Source organism: Triturus cristatus, chromosome 2_1 (genome assembly GCF_964204655.1).
Source record: "Triturus cristatus chromosome 2_1, aTriCri1.1, whole genome shotgun sequence".
NCBI classification, from domain to species: domain Eukaryota; kingdom Metazoa; phylum Chordata; class Amphibia; order Caudata; family Salamandridae; genus Triturus; species Triturus cristatus.
In genome coordinates, this window is record NC_140581.1 from 565,461,566 (window position 1) to 565,479,203 (window position 17,638).

The 17,638-nt window shown below is 43.6% G+C and overlaps 1 protein-coding gene across 4 annotated transcripts in view; it reads left to right on the forward strand.

The window, feature by feature from the left end:
* Positions 1–17,638, forward strand: part of POLR3G (RNA polymerase III subunit G) — a 282,487-nt gene that overhangs the window by 143,359 nt on the left and 121,490 nt on the right. For all 4 annotated transcript variants that reach the window (XM_085632459.1, XM_085632457.1, XM_085632458.1 and 1 more), the window contains exon 4: positions 12,218–12,286. In XM_085632459.1, the coding sequence (XP_085488585.1) occupies positions 12,218–12,286 (69 nt within the window). The remainder of the gene's footprint in view (positions 1–12,217; positions 12,287–17,638) is intronic.

Here is a 17,638-nt window from a genome sequence, read left to right on the forward strand (position 1 = left end):
GTAATTCAACGAGCATCGATGGAGGGAATCCAGTTAGACCAGGCCTTGTGTCAAGCCCTCTGTGCCTATCCTCACTCCACAACTGATGAGTCTGCCACCTTGCTATTTGGGAGAGCCATCGGAACTAAACTGCCCCAGTGGACAGCATACCGAACCTTGAATGCGGATAAGGTTTGCGTCCCAGACACTTGAATCCATACGCCGATTGTCATCGACGAAGTCAGGAAACAGACACTCCATTTGACGTTGATCCTCTTGAGGGTTGTGACTTGCAAAGGACATATGGTGACAGCGCAGCGTACCGGAAAGTCCATCACATAAGACTCGTTGCACTTTAAGCACCTACCTCGAAGGTCGTCTAATTCTGCAATAATCAATGACATAACTACTGCCCTTCCAGATCAAGCATCGGAACCTGTCATCGGTACACTACCAGAGTGCATCTCACCCATCTCATTCCACTCAGTCAGGCCAACTACTGCTGACGCCTTGACACCTTATTGAAGAGAGATGATGTGACTTGTTTGTACTTTTTATTTAACAAGGGGGGAGATGTAGTGTCATGAGACTATGTTAGCCAGGACAATGCGGTTCCAAGCGAATACAAATAGAAATTATGTAACTTGCTGGGAGGTGTTTAAGGTGTGGTTATTAATGGTTATGACGTAATGAGAGAAGCAGTGTTTTATAGTATGCTGAGGAATGAAGACCTACAATCCAGAGCCCTGTGGGTGGCATATTCCTTTGCATCCTCCTAGTGCTGTGGAGCATGCTAAAGTATAGAGGGACTCAATTTCTAACCCCACCAATAGTTCCTGGGTAGTGGCAATGTCAAGGTCTTCAATTTGATCAATGAGGTCCATCCTGTCACTTTTACAGGTTCTAGTTGCTGGAACATATTCCTTGAATAATAAATCAAGGTATTTACTTATAGGTTCAAGTAGTGATCCACAGCCTGAGACAATGGTTCTTCAAGGTGGACGTGTGATACTTTTGTCGATCTTAGGTTTCATGTATATCACAGGTATATGTGGGGTTTTATTATTTAAGAAATTACCCCACTAAACGTATCCATGAAAGCGATCTGGAAATCACCAAAGCAGGTGAAGAGGCTGGGTTTCTCAGTGGTAATGAGTTCCTTTTCTTAAATAATAAAGCCCTATGTATGCCTGTGATATACGTATTACCTATGATCCACAAAAGTATCTCACACCCACTTTGAAGACCCATTGCCTCTGGGTGTGGATCATCATGTTCCAACTACTAGAACTTATAGGCGTGACAGCTTACAGTTTATTAATCAAGTTCAAGACCTCAACTTTGATAATACACAGGACTGTCTGACCTTGGTTTTGACACACAACATTTAAATAGCTTGTAATTGAACAGTACACCTATTTTGAAATATATCCACAGTTAGGAAAGCACTTTGCAATTCTCAAATGTGATGGAAAAAAGATTTTAATAGGATCAAGAAAAATCTGAACAGTTTACTTGGTGATGTGCAAATGATAACTATTTGCCGAAACCAGATTTCCAAACATTTATGTTTCAATGCATTTTGGATTTTACTAGTAAAACTACATGGTAGTGGGAATTATTTTTGCCCATTTCAGTGAAAAATGTGCTGTCTGTAAATGACAGTGCGCTTTCACATCATGCTTTAGTCATGTATTTTTCCTAAAAGTGAGTTTGAGCTGATAGACATTCTCGCCCTACCCTGATGGCAATGCTGTTGGTGAACTCAGAAGCAAGTCAGGGGCCATTGTACCCTGTATGTGAGCTGGATTCTTATGATACAATGTTAGTCTATTAAATCAAACAAAAGAGTTTTTTGTACAGCGGACGTGTTGAACTCCCATATTTGAAGGTGGTCAGATATGCGAGTATGAAGCACAAGGTGGTCACACAATTTGAGATCAGTTTATGGGTCAAGAGCATTACAGTTGGGTTCAGTAGGTTATTCAAGTCACTAGATATGCAGGTCATATAGCATTTTTATGATCTTTCGTGGCCTGCTCTACATTGTCCATGAATGCTCAAGTGGACTAGCAGTCTAAATCAGTGCAATGAAAATACTTAGATCCATCTTTCCACATCTTGGATTTACTTGAAAGAAGCAAACCACATCACTCATTGTCCCAAAATTCTGTTTTGCTAATGTACTATACCACAGCATTCCACTCTCATTCATGAGAAGGCTGCAAACATCTAAATGTTAATATACAAACCTGCATTTCTGCACTCCTGAGGCTCCATACTGGCTCCCAATTGCAAGAAGGTCCTCTTGAAAGCTAGTATGCTTCACTCACAGAATGATAACAGCAAAAGGCTAAACTTCCGTCAATCAAAAATCAGCAAATGCTCCTAACCAAGGATGCTATGTTCCAGGCTGGTACCACATTTAATAATTACTGCTTACAGGAAGAGAATCATAGGTGGCATTGGTTTCTTCGTTCAAGCCGCCACACTATGGAATTTGCTACTTAAAAAGATTAGAGGCACCGAGTCTCACTTAGAGTTCAGAAGAATGGTTAAGAACTGATTTCCAACGTGATCCATCAGTGAATCTGAATGACCTTGTTCAGAAAAAATAAAGGCCATCACAGATTCTGGCCACTTTGGCTACATAACAATGTTTTTTTTAGATCAAAGGACCCACTGACATCAAAGGAGAACCACATCCACAAAAACACCACATTACTAATATCATGGGAGAACTCGAGGCACTCCATGCTTGTGTTTCAAATGAATACATAACAGAATATTCATGTCTACCAAGCTCCAATGAATTGTAAATGAACTGACCGACTCACAGTAGAGCATGGATCATATATCTAATATTTTGATATCCCTCCAATCGATTCTGGTCAAACCCTTTGAATAGCAAAGGAAGTCCTGCTATCAATTATTTTTGCAAAATGATGGTGCCAAAGTTTGGCCAACGAGAACATTTACCAAGAGAGACACTAAAGTTGTGTTACCCTGCACATGATCAGTACCGGGACTGAGGTGCACTTCAGTGAGCTACTACAAATTGCTCAAGTAACACCTTAAGTATAATGTGGTCTATACTTGTGACTTTATACGGCTGCAGATGATAGTCTCAATAGGAAACTTACAATTCAAGCTGTTAAAGGGGTTTCTGCATGAACTAACAAATCATCCTGGGGGGGTACCTGTAACTCCAGGTTGACATTTATAAAGCCATAGGTAAATTGTTGGTTGGTTGATGCATATGTTGATATTTGCACGGGATGCTTAATGGCTACGGTACATGGTGATTTTAGGATATGCCTACTGGTTACACTGTGGGTTTGATTATGAGAGCCCCAAATAAATATTGCAATGTGTGACATCCTGGACTGCTTGGTTCAGAATTAATCAGTTGCAATGATTGCTTCAAAGTAAAAGGTTAACTGTTCAAAGTGGGGTATAATAGGAAGAGTTTAGTGTTTGCTACAGCAAAATCCATATATGCTGGTATTTATCAAGCATTTTCCACCAGTATATATTGGCAGGATTCAGCTGATAATGTGTACCTGGATAGCATTGCGTGGATGTAGACTTGTTTTGTTCTGATGTGTGACTGTGATAAACTTTGCAAAATGTATCATTCCAATCCCTTTATAAATAAATCTAAATAGCCTTTTTTGCATGATTACTTAAAACCATTGCAGCCATGAAATCAATGTATCAAAAGAAGAAAACAATTTCAATTGATCAAACCTATTTAAAACGCAGGGCATTGTGGTAAAATGGACACAGCCAAGTGATCTAAGGTCATGTCCTTGTTTGTGTGGTAGCGTGTATCATTTCATAAGTCTCCAGGTTTAGAAAGCGGTCTGCTAAAACAGAGAATAAATAGAAGGGTTAAAAGTTTTGCATTTTCATTCTTTTGGATTGCTGCTTAATTTCCGTTATTTCTTGCCAAGGGCAGTGAGTCTTGGGTACTGCATAAAATGTCATGGTCTGATCGCTGCCAATTAGAGTGCAGCTTTTTTTCTGCTTTATCTAGAAATTGGACAAGGTGACATGCTAGTTAGATATTTTCGCCATCAAAGGATGCTTTTACCGCCTGCCTGCATGTTCTTCTTCCCAATTTCCTTATAGCAGGTTTTAATAGGGATCTGCGCTCCTTGTCCAGTTCCTTGCAGATGCATATTAGATGGAGAAAATCCTCTTTTAAATCCCCACATAGGTGACAGTTGGTTGTTGTTTGTGGGCGTTTCCACGGGGGCAGATGGTACAATGATGGAAGGATGCCCAGCCGTAGTCGTAGAAACTTCTCCTTCATTGTCCGCGTGAAACCGACACCTAGATAGGGTTGATGGAAGCCTCTGGTGTAGCTTTGAATGACAATCCAGCCATGGGCCCTATTGATTATCGTTTCTTTATCCTCTACTTGCGAGATGATCCTTTCGGTTTTGTTTACCAGTTGTTTGAACGTATTGTGCGATCCAGTGCTTTCACAAAGATCTCGTAGAACCAGGGTGTCTATTGAATGCTGTTGGTAGATTGCTGCTGAGCAACCTTTTTTTGATTCTAGCTCCTTCCAGAGATAGTGATCCATTGTTGTTACGTCCGCTCCTGGTATTTTATGCCAATATTTGGCGTAGGCGCCCATTAGTGCTATTCGTTGGTTCGTCAGGCCAAATTCAAGCCTTATTTGTGCCCGAGATGTATATTTAGGGAGGTTGAATATCATTTGCATTACCCTAGCTACTGTATTGTCCAAGGTCCGCGCATCACCACCTCGTAAGCTTTCTCTTCCATAAGTGATAGCAGGTAGAAGTTTAGGTTGGATCACCTGTAGCAAAGGGGTAAAGCTGCCGTCAGTTGTTTTCAATTTGAGATTTTTCAATGCAACCGCCGGTGCAATCCCTCTCCTTGCTGCTGCTTCTTTCTGTGGTTGTAATGTACCTTTACTATCAACTATTACACCCAAATATCTATATTTTTCCACAATTTCCAGTGTTAATCCTCCTAGTTGCCAGAGGAACCTGGGTGTAGACGTCTTAGAGTTTATTCTCATCGCTTTTGTTTTAGAGTGGTTTCTGCGTAAACCATTTGTTACCGAGTACTTATGTCTTGTGTCAATTAGATGTTGTAAACCAATTGGCCTACGGCTGATTAAAACATTGTCATCTGCATACAATAAGTTTGAGAGGTTGAGACCTCCCAGCTTGCGAGCATGATAGTTGAAGTTGTCTAGCTCGGGTGTGACGTCGGACATGTAGATGTTGAAAAGGGTCGGGCCAAAAAGAATAGTTGTTTAAGGCCCTTGGTCGTCTGTATTTTCCTCGACAAACAGTCGCCTGATCCCAACTTGATTTGCACCCACGTGTCCGTATGTAGTTGCATCAGTTGAGATAGTAAGCTGATGGGATTTTTCTTTTGGAGAGCTTATCCCACAGTGTATTTCTGTTGATGTTGTCGAAGGCAGAGGTAAAATCGATGTAGCAGGCATAGAGTGGATAGTTGGCAAATTTGGCGGCATCTATTAGAAGTGTTAAGGCCAGGATGTTGTTTGTTGTTCCCATGTGTTTGCGGAAACCTGTCTGGTTGATGGGGATCACTGCATTATCATCGGCCCAGTCCGTAAGCTCATCCAATATAGAAGGCCAGCGTAATATTCGGCGTCGTTGTCTATTAAGGCCACTAGTCTGTAGATTTTTGCTTTGTTTATGCTGTCTTTCTTGTGGATTGGGGCTATTATTGACCCCTTCCATGAGTCGGTAAGTATCACTGTTTCTAAAATCATTCATATCCCTATGTAAATAAAAGTTTGTGCAGGGATCGGAGTTATCCATCTCCCTTCTAACCAGGCCCTTGGTGCTTAAATGATATACATTGTGGGTCTAATTCTTGATTGGTCGCATATCAGTTATATTATTTTCTGGTTAAATAATGATTGTACTTTTTATTGAGTACATGATTACTTGATGAGTATAATTTATAGATGAGGCATGTTTTGCATACTGGGCCGGTTGTACTATTAAATGATTTACCGAATGGTAATTTGTGATTCTTAAAAAAATCACATTTTTCGAATAAGTAATGAAATGTACTTTGTTCCAAATAGCGTTTACTTAGTAATTATTTCTCTAAAATACCGAATTGCAAAAAGAAATTCGTTCAGGTTCGTAAAATGCAAACTGCATCCAGGCACACACCGATGACATCACAGTCAGACTACATTGCTTGCAGCACTGCCATTCAGAAGCATAAGTGCCTGCAGCAAGGCCCTGTTAGGGCTCTCCGCTTACTGGTGAAATGTCAAGTCGGGAAGGACAGGCGGAGGACTCGGCTAGAAAGAGAAAACAGACGTTTTCTGATGGTTAAGTGGCTATTCTGCTGGAGGAGTGTTTACCAAACAATGATCAGTTTTTTTTTTAGAAGAGGCTCCCTAACCATCCCTGAATCCACTAAAAAGAGGTTATGGAGCCATATTCAAGAACAGATGAATGCTGTGGGGGTCGGGGGCGGCTGGTGACATTTGAAGGTGGTGAGGCGTGGAGGTCCGAGTTGAGTGTCCGGTGGTGGGAGGGGGAGGGGGGCTCGGGAGGGTTAAACTGACTTCTGCCAAACAGAAACAATGCCTGATGCCTCCTTTCGGCAGCCAAAGCTCAACTCCGCGTGCGCACAAATCTATAAATTAAACCACCCAAGCCACAATCGGGAGTTTCTGAAAGTACTGTACACGTGCGCTACTCTAAGACTTCTGCACTGCAGTCACCACCACAGTCGATCTTTTACATTCGCACCTCCTCTCATAATTCTAATTAAAGCCTGGCTAGCGCGAGAATGTAATAGCGCAGAGGAAGTAAATCGTGAAAATCATAATTTAATGAGAGAAGAGGGCATGCTTGGCATTGAGTCTGTAATTTCCCCCATGCTGGCATGCCATGTCTGTTAAAACATAGTTGAAACTGTGAATGTTATGCCACATCAATACTGTTTTTCCGAGTGTTGACAGCACCTCTACATTAATGTTATGACGGTTCCCTCAAGAGGAACCCAACATTTTATAATTCTCTTTGGCTCAAATTTAACCCATCGCATCGTAAGCATTTTTTAGGCGGAAAGAATATTATTACAGCCTTGACAGGAAAGGATAGTAATAAAATGTCTCTTCATTAATGGGCCACGGATTTCTGTAAAAAAGAACGTTTTTTTTTTTTTGTTGCATATTTATATAGCGCAAACTCGACCCGAAGGTATTGGAGCGCTTAACATAGCACCGGATTTCATTACACATTCAGGCACGGAGAGATTAAAGTGATTTGCCCAGAATCACAGGATGTGGACGCGACCTCGAGGCTCGAACCCTGGTTTCCTGCACCAGAGGCGGCAGCACGCTGATTGCAATGTGAAGACAATCCAGGGAGGGAAGCCTGGAACGAGCGCGCTTCATGGGAGATTGTATGCTGCAATCTGTGATTCGGTAGAGAGAGACTGCGCTGGCAATTCATTTATGACCCGTTTGTTGCATAATGTGCGGTAAGTTACAGCTCCCAAACAGGTACCGGCGATTACATTTAAAGCCATAATTCCAAGAAAGTTTCAACTGTTGTTCGTAATACCAATTTTTATCACCTTCCTGCTCATAAAAACATAATAAAAATAGCACAAAAAGGTTTTATTGAGACAACATTTTACAGAAACTGGATTATTTAATTTTGGGCCTACCTGGCGTCACTCTGCTTGTGCTTTCCTAGCTGCCGAATCGATTCATTATTTTTCAACACAACCTGCATCGTTCGTGAATGTTCATGAGCGTCACCCGCTGCACTGTTTATTTTGCACGATCTACTTACCAAGTGACATCGATCTCTGCCCAAGAAACACATCAGGGCCTGTGGCGTGTGAGAGGCTGGAGGGAGAGTGTTCTGCAGTGCAGTGCTGTGACTGTGGCCGGTGCCTTCCTGAGCAATGCACAAGCTCCCGCCTCCCATTGTCCAATCAGGAGGCCTGGGACTGGCGCGAAGGAAAGGGGCGTGTTCCGGTTGTGGCCACCCACTGCCCTGCCCCTTGCCATTGATTTCAGTGGCGCAATGCTGAAGATGCCTGGGGCGCAGCACAGGCGCCCCATTTGAAACCAGGCATTTTCCGCTTTCTTTGGCCACTCCCTTCATGATGACATCACTCTTTCGGTATGTGCTTCCAGGGCGAGCAATATTTCTCGCCCCAGCCAGCACATGCGCAGGAGGTCTCTGACCTGCTGTGACCTCGTCGTCGTCCGTGCCATGAAGAAAAAAAGTCAGTCAGACAATTTCATTTAATTGTATTCATGTATTGTCTATGTATTGTGATCGACACATGGGGCAGAGAGCACTTCTTTTGAGGCTGCTGCATTGTTGTGGTGTCCTTCTTGTCTTCCTCCCCGATCCTCGTCCAGAGCACCCTGAGGCAGTATCTGGCCTAACAAATGTGAACACCTCTTAGTTTTGAAAAGGTTTTTACAATAAGACAAATTTTAAACTTTAAATATGTTCTAACTGTCATGTAATTATGTCTAAACAGATTACGTTTGAGTTGAACACATTTCACATGTCAATTCATTTACATTTACATTTAGTATTTTCCAAAATTGCATCATTGGATTTATAGTTCAATAGAAGTCATGCAGCTTTTATGAGTTAAAAGGATTGTATAGTTTTCTATTGGATTATAAGAAAATTACTTCTCAGTTTAAAATACCATTAATCTTTAGCACCATAATCCCAGAAAAAGTCAGCATGCTTTTGCTTGTACATACTTATTTGCCATACAAAGATTATAACATTTTATGTAATAAATGTCTAACTTTATATGCAGATATAGAAGAAAACATTACAGAGGGCCATGATGATCACAATTTGGCTGATGTAGAGGACCAGGAGTACAAGAACACTGATCTGCCTACACCAGTGGAGATTACACCTACATTGTCTGAAACAATTGTGCCTCAAAGAAGACAGTCCCCTAGATCTACTAGAAATGTATGTCTAGCAACACGGCGATGAACAAACGTTTATATACAGAGACTTAGGAGGCAAAAGTCCTTATCACTACCAGGCTCCCATCAAAACCTGGAATCTTATCTGCTATGATTAAAAGTATAGAGAATTTAAACAAAACTATAAAGTAATTACGTGATTAAGGTCAAAGGGTGTATTACGTCACTTTCGCTTTGGGGTCTCTGCTTCCCCTTTTTAGATTTTCAGACACAAAATGGGTTTTAGGGTCTGGGTCTTTAAATATTTATGTTGGGGGTTCTGCTTTTTTTGAGGTTTACACTTTTCTCTCTCCTTTTCCTCTTGAAAAGCAGCCTGCCACAGCAGGTGAGACTCCGAAGCTGATAGTTCCACAAAACAGGCCATGGAAGAATTCACACCTGCATTTAGCCATAGTGATATGCACATCTAAAGGTTAATCCCTGGCTCCCAGCCCTACTCTTTAGAATTCCCTTATCATCCCCATCTATTCCCTGAGATGTGTCAAGGCCCTTTTCTTATGACTCAAAGAGCACTCTTTTGAAGTGTACAAGGGGAGTCTCTCTCTGGCTTCTTCTGGTGTATCCTATCCAGATCACAGTAATGCAGCAATACATAAATCTGGCTCTGAGGAAATTCCTCTACTCTTCATGTCTTTCCCAGACGGGCCTGGGCTTCCCAAAATGGAATGCAAGGTCCTCCATGTAATGTACCAATACAGTCACTCTTTCACTCGGTGTCTGGCTATAGCACATACACTATCCAGTATTGTTACCTCAGAGTTTTGGGTTACAGCAGATATTCTCTCCCTTGCTAAGATTATCATAATACCTTTATCCACTGGAATGTTCCTGACAACCTTAAGCAGGCTATAATTCTCCCATTCCCCCAAAAACTTAATTCTAGTTCTGAAATCTTATCCAACTATAAACCCATCATACTTCTACCTTGTGTTAGATATGCTTTTGGAATCTGTGTGAAGCATTTAACTGTACGCTCACTTGGAGACCAACAACATCTGAGTTTGGCCTCTGAAAACAAAATTTGCTGTACAGCCCGCGAAATTGAAAGAGACTGGGAGGCAGAATCATCATGCTCAAGACTCCTCTTGCCTTTGAGACTGGAATCTGATTACCACAAGTTTCACAAAGAACCAAAGCGTCACCTACTCACCTCTTCAGATATACCGTTTACTAGACAAGACTGTCATTCTTTTCTACATATCTTTCATATTTGTTGAGTAATTGGAACTTCTCACCATGGAACTTTACCGACCCATCACATGATTAAGGATAGAAAATGTTTTCTGCCAATATACTTGGCCTGCTCATTAATGTTCAGTTGGGACCTACTCAAGGCTTTGCGATATTGCTTTCTCCAACATGGCATATGCAACTTACCTAGGATGACATCTAATTCTACCTGACTCTTTTAGATTTCTGGTTTACCCCTACAAGTGACAGTTCCGTGGATTTTTCCTGATAAATCTAGATTGATGTTCCAGCGGAAAACCCTGAAGAATAACCCATTCAAATACTGCTTCAGCGTGTCTGCAGTAATCAATATGTAACTCCACCCCATCATGCGAATAGCTTGTAGACCAATCCCAGCTTTGTGCATCACTGTAGCACAAACAAATGCAAAAACGATGCATATAAAATGAAGCTTCAGACTGCACAAACGTTTCTTCAGATTTATCTCTGCAGATACTAATGGCAGAAAAAAAAATTGGTAAAAAATTAATTGTGCTTGGAGTGGAAATAGTAAAGCCCTTCTCTATAGTTTGCTTAATTCTGGAGTTGATCGAGTTACGTGTCTTTGTTTATTATTGCAATTCAACTGATTATCAATCAACAGCACATTATCTTCCCATTAGTTCCCATTGGTTAGTTTGTTTGTCACGCCCACTCTAACTGGTCTAAAACAGCCTTACTGACTACAAGTGCCTGTCCACTGTTGTTGTAGAATGCCTGTATTCCCATAGCTATTCTTCAAATTCAGCGTTCTTCAGTTACTGTAATGCCTTTTAAGTCCTTTCCGGTCCAGGTTTCAAACTGCCTTAAGATAGCTTGTGATCAGACTTTAGCATAGCATTACAAAATAGAATGATGAATGGAGTGTCAAAACTTTCCAAACACTCACCCCCAGTCACAGAGCTGGGTTTAATCATCCTTATTTTGCTTGCCACGTCACCCCAGTTTGGACCCAGCAATATGCAAATCAGTCTTGACCCTGTTCCTCATGGGAACAGTCCAGCCCGAACTGCCAAGCCATGTCCTCCATGGAACGGAAACAAGCATCCTCGGACTGGTTTCACAACATCACCCCTCATCAGCCAGGGTAGCTTGAATCCAGTGGCACAGTGAGCATGGGACCTATATCTGGGCATACCCTTCCCACTTGGGGCGACCAAAAGCAAAAGGAACAAGTGTTGAACAGAATGCTGAACAATGCAAACATTCATCCCCAGTCACAAAGATCTGGGTTAAATCCATCGTTCTTTTGCCCACCACACTTCCCCATCCAATTGCAAATTAGTCTTGACCCTGCTCCCCATGGGCACAGTCCAACCCGAACTGCTAGGACAGATTCTCCCTGAACCGGAAACAAGCATCCTGGGACCAGTTTTGGGGTATCCACCCCTCATCAGCCAGGCTAGCTTGGATTCAATGGCACAGCGAGCAAGGGACCCACGTCTCAGCATACCCTTAGCCACTTAGGGTGCACATAGTAACATCACAAAATAAAATGGTGGCTGGAGTGTTGAAACATTTCAAGCACTTGTCCCCAGTCATCAGATCTGGGTTTAATCAATTCTCTCCACGTCACCCCGGTCTGGAAACAACCATATACCAATCAGTTTTGACCCTGCTCCCCATGGGGTATTATCCTGAAAACCGGTCCCAGGATGCTTGTTTCCAGTCCGAAGAAGGACCTGGTCTGGCAGTTCAGGCTGGACTGTTCCCATGGGGAACAGGGTCAAGACTGATTTGTATATGGCTGTGTCTAAACTGGAATGGCATGCTGTGCAAAAAAGCCCAGATTTCTGTAGTGGGGGTGAATGTTTGACATTGTTCAGCATTCCGTCCATCAATTGCTCTTTATGCATACTTTACACCTGACACATGCTACGGGAAGGCATATGTATGTATCATACTTCGATAACTGCAAATAGACACATGCTCTGCTTTACTGTACAAGCTATGAAGTGTTCTCACAGGAGTTGTTTTTGTTTTTAGGAATTGAAAGATATAGCGCTAAATACAGCCTGGAGAAAGCCAAAGAACTGGACGCGCAGTGGACCCCAGGTAAATTAAAAATGCCAGGTGTATACCAAATAGATTTGAGTGCTGAAGAACTATTTTTGACATTCAGTAGGGTAAATCACTCAACCATTTTTCTGTAACTTGGCTTTAATAATTATTAAGATTATTATTGCAGATTTGATTGGTTGATGAGTGTTGTATTAATTATCTGTTTAGTTTAAGTTGTGTTAGAAGTCAGTGACCCATACACTTGTTTCTTATCTTTTGAGCCATTTTTCAGGACATAGAGACCACGATCCATCCCTTGGTCCAATCATTAAAGGCACCTAATGCTATGAAGTTCATCAAAGCAGCCGCGCACTCGCCTTATGGGTATACTGAATTGTTTTAAGTGTTTTGTTTACTAGTTTGGTAGTTTCCCCATGTGGAATGGCACATCATTTGGTGAGTGCGTTATGTTTCTCCATGACTTGTCCACCGGGTCCCTATGTTAAGACTGTGGACAGTTTAACTTTAGTAGAAATTGGTTATTTTAGTGGACTCGCCACCACACAAGAATTCTTAATAATGGTTTAGTTTGACTTTTACAAGAAAGTGCATGTTACTTATTAGTATTGTGTCAAAACAAAGATTTACTAAAACAACCATGGGAGGACATTTCCTAATGATGTACCAAGAAAGGTAGTTCCAGTTAAAACATGGCCTCAATGATAAAATATCTATTTAAAGAAACTGCTGCTTCCCACAACTAGCACATCACAATTAAATATGTCTTCATGCTCATAAAAATAATTATATATAGACATTACTTTCATATTTACATGAAACAAAAGGTACATACTGTTGGACTTGGTTCTTTTTGCAGGGTCATCCCTGAACTTTTTGCCCCCCTCATAGTCTTTTTTCTGACTTGGTGTTGGTGGTTTAGGACTCTGGGTACTTTATCGCTGCGTCCAGTGTAAAGTGCATGTGCTCTCTATGGTAAAACGTGGTAAGATTGGTCTACACCTGTTTGGCGTATTTAATTTACCTATCAGTCCCCAGTAATGTGGTATCTCATATACCCGGGGCCAGTAAATTAAATGCTACTTGTGGGCTTGCAGCGCTGATTGCCCCACCCACCGAAGTAGCCTTTCAAACCTGTCTCAGGCCTCTGCCATTGCGGGGCCTGCACATGCAGTTTACTGCCGCTGTGACTTGGCACATAAAATGAGTGCCACTTCTGTGACTCATTATACTACATATCAGTCACCCCATAGGTAGGGTGCATTGTAGGTAAAAGTTAGTACATGTGCCTTAACTGTGTGGCATGTTCTGGTAGTGATAAGCAGCCATTTTGGTGTCTCACTGCTTTGAGGCTGCCCTCTCCTAGGAATGCATTGGGGATTCCCTGATAAGTGTTTCAGTGGTAATTCCTGATCTGAGAGGAGTAGCGGGTTCAAGTTTGGTATGTTTGGAATAGTGGTAATAAATGCTGTGTAATGGTGTGCACCGATTTATTATCACTATTTTAGAAATGCCACTTTTAGAAGTGGGCATTTCTCTGTGCTGTGTGTCTTTGTACCTGCCTGATGTGTATTGCATGTCTGGCTCTGGAGTGACAGGGGCTGATTAGGTGCAGTGGCTCCAGAGGGGCTGGGTGAGTCAGCGCTAGGCTGAATAGGCAGATCTGCATTTGGAGTAGTGAGGGGAGTAGGTCCTGAACCTGAATAGGTCTGTGCCTGCCTTGTACAATGCTGGCTCCGCCCCCCTGTGGTGGGTCTGGAGCCAGAGCCTAACCTAACAATGCGGGTGTGTGAGCTCTGTAAAGAAATGCTTGAGTACCCCCCAGAACTGGTTTGGACTAGGTCCAGTGCCCTGTGCCAGGAGGAAAAACAAAGACAAATGAGGTATACATATTGGGGCTGTGACCCCATGTAAAGTGTACCTGCTTGGAGCTGAAGGACAGCTGGGCGGGAGGAGGAACTGCCGTGGGAACCAGCTGCTGACTCCTGAGGTTCCTTATGTGCGGGCCTGCCTGTGCCCAGCTCTGCCCCTTTGGACTTTGGGGCCCATCGCGTGGTGAGCGCTGGACCTGTTCCCTGAAGGGCTTGGGGGATCCTGCCCTCCAGCCCTCAGAAGCCGTAGTGCCTAGTGGGGAAAGGAGCGCTTTATTCCCTGCAGTGTGGGCAGCGCCTCCCGCTGTTCTATGGCATAAGCAACGGAGGGGAGAGCCAATTTGTGGAAAGCGCTCTCCCGCTCCTGGTCGTACCCCCTATCTCGTTTCCATTTATAGGCAGCCGGGGCTCTGCTACATGGCTCTGGGCTGTGAGGAAACACCAAAAGCCCTCCAGAGTCCCTGGCCGGGAATACCCGGGGAGATCAGGAGGCCGGCGGGAGCCCACCCCATATTTGTGGACACTAAGGAGCTGCGGTTCGGGAGCTACCGCTTGTTGTTGAAACGCCAGCTGTCCACCAGCCCTGTGGTGGGGAGGCCGGAAGCCAGGCAGTGGTGGCCTGCTTGTGGGCGTGGCCGGCAGCCAGAAAGCAGAGCATAGAGGCCGGAGCGGAAGACAGGCAACCTTGTGCCTGGTTTCAGGCGGTGCTCCCGTTGTGACGAGGAGAGCTCCGCGTATGGCAGACTGGGACCTTGCTCTGTGTCCCGAGGGCCAGCGGTGCAGCAGCCAAAGGTCAGAGGTGGTGCCAGAGTCAACCCGGCCCGCAGGGCGGGATCGAAGCAACACCCATGACTGCAGGTCACCGATTGCAGCAGATTGCTGCACTCTATCTTACTCAGCCCCCAAAGAAGTGGTGAGTGGGGATGAGCCTCTAGTTACTTATACCCGGGCCATGGTAGTGACCGGCCCTGCCATTTCCGTTTGCTGCGTCGCAGCTGCACCCTCACTGGATGTTGGGGGGCAGACTTCCTTTTTCGGCATTCCCGGGCAAGCCCAGTAGGGGCCCAGATCGGGAAGGGTCGCTAAGGAGGAGCTACCCCGGGCCGTAGTGTGAGGTCCGGATGAGACCTAGATCGGCGGCCTCGATGCTCCATGCTGTGTGGGGGTAACCATTGCATCACAGGACGGACCGTGTGTGCACCTAATAAGTGATTACTCTGGTGCACTGCTGATTATGATGCATGCCTAATGTGATTTATGCCTAAGAGAGGCAGGATGTGTTGTGTTCACCACGGTGCACTATAGCTGGTTATGTTTTGCATAATGTATTTATGCTAAATGCCTCTACCTGAAGTTACTGGTTGTGATCGTTTACTACTTGTGCGATTCTAATGGTGATGACAGTGGCCCGGTTGGCCCTGTAATGCTTATAGTCCCCTGTAAAACAATACTTAGTGCCAGGTGGCACAGGGTACATTTGTGATTATGCTCTAATGTTTTTTATGGATAATACAAAGGCTATTTTAGATATAACCTTGTGTGGAGTTTCTTTTGTGGTGTGCCTAGTGTGTCGCTGCTGTGGGTGTGTGTGTGTGTGTGTGTGTGTGTGTGTGTTGCGCAAACGCTTTACACATTGCCTCTGGGATAAGCCTGGCTGCTTGTGCCAAGCTACCAAGGGGGTGGGCAGGGGTTATCTTCAGCTTGTAACTCCCTTGCCTTGACTAGTGTTGGTTTCTACATGACTTAGGCGTATGCCCTAGCCAACCATGAGTTCCATTTCTATCACATAACCAGTATCCTCACCCTTGTCCTTGCAATAAGATAAAGCACAAAAAGCCTTATGACAGCTGCTTGTTTGACCAGCGGTTTTAAGATATCAGTGGACTTAATAGTTGGAGGATAGAATTTTTGTACCAGACACGATAGATCGACATTTCAGATCATTCAGATCCCACATAAAAAATTGCTCTTCATAAAATGGAAAAACCAAAGTCCAGACTACTAAAAGACAAAATCAAACATCGAGATAAGTACTTACCCACTTTTGCAATTTATTAGCTTCCACAATGTAATCAAGTCAAAGTGTTGCACCCACTCACAGTTATTTAATTAAAATGATTTCCAAATAACACAAAATACTGTATGCACAAATTTAATTTTCATTTTTGCAATTCTATATGGACAAATCGATGACACCCGCTGGGAGAAGATCTTCGCCTCACAGCTTGTGGCTAACTTATTTTGTCTCACCTGGCATTTTCCCTTAAATCATCCCATGTAGTGGCTATGTGTCGTCAGAGGCACCGGGGAATAAGCTGTGCCTGACATAAGTGGCCATTTGGAAAACTGTGGTGCTGGATGAGATCTAGGCCTACGTCCCAGCATTTTGTGTATGGTGTCCATTTTGGGTGGTGGCAGTGTAGGAAGCCGCATTGCTGGAGGTCCTAAGGGACTATAGTATAAATGTCTGCATCTGTTTATGGTGAACCTCTTGAAGGAGTCCGTTGATAAAGGAGCCTCGTTGAAAATACCACGCTCCTTAGTCTTCATCCCGAAGACCAGGTACAAGTGTGCAAGTCATCTACTGAGTTTTATAGTGCAGAAAGTCTTTGGAGGGCACTCCAGGGGTTGTCACCCTTCTGATAGTAGCACTAAAGCCTTTACCTTTTCCATATTATTTATAGAAAAGGATTTGACTGAGCTAGCACTGAACAATGAAGTCCTAGGTACATATAGGAGTTGTGTTTTAAAATATTTACCGATTGGTTTTTTGTGTGTAAACTTTCCACATACTTTACATGCTAGAGCAAATAGACAGGTGAACAGTCATGCACTTAGGAATGCTCCTCAATGAACATTATATTTGAGGGTCTTGAGCAGAGAAGGTCAAAGGTCATATCTTTGTAGTTGATAATCTCCAGCCCTGTTGGGCTGTTTTCAATAATCTTGGGCTCATTGTACTCCCCTGCTGTGTCCTCTGAAGACCCCATGGCCTCCTTGAGGGCATCTGAGACAGTGGAGTCTAAGGCTTCCCCCAACTGGTCTTGAGGGGTTTAAGGGGACCAGCATCGCTGGCCCTTGGAGACACCCACTAGTCCTAGGGTCAGCCGTAGACAGAATCATTAGTCCATTAGGGGGCTTGCCCTTCCAGCTGTCCATGGTATTGCCGTTGTTGCAGTCTAGTTCCAAAGTATTGCTCTCCTTCATGTTCTGAGATGCCACTTTTATGCCCAGTCCAGGTTGTGGGATTCCCCCTTTGTCTAACCTTCCCCCTTTGATGGGTTTGATGCGGTACTGCTGGTGATACAAAAGGCTGGTATCAGATCTCTTTATGTGTGCAGGGGGAAGCACCTTTGAAGAGTAATCGGGGCAGAGTCCAATCCTTCACCCTCCAGTCTATCAGGAAGACCCATTCCCTTTACACCCAGGCTTCTTTATGTACTGTCTATCTTTTTCACTTATCAGTGGGAGAGCCATAACCTGCCCAGACAGCTGGTAATTCCCAGAAACTTTAGGC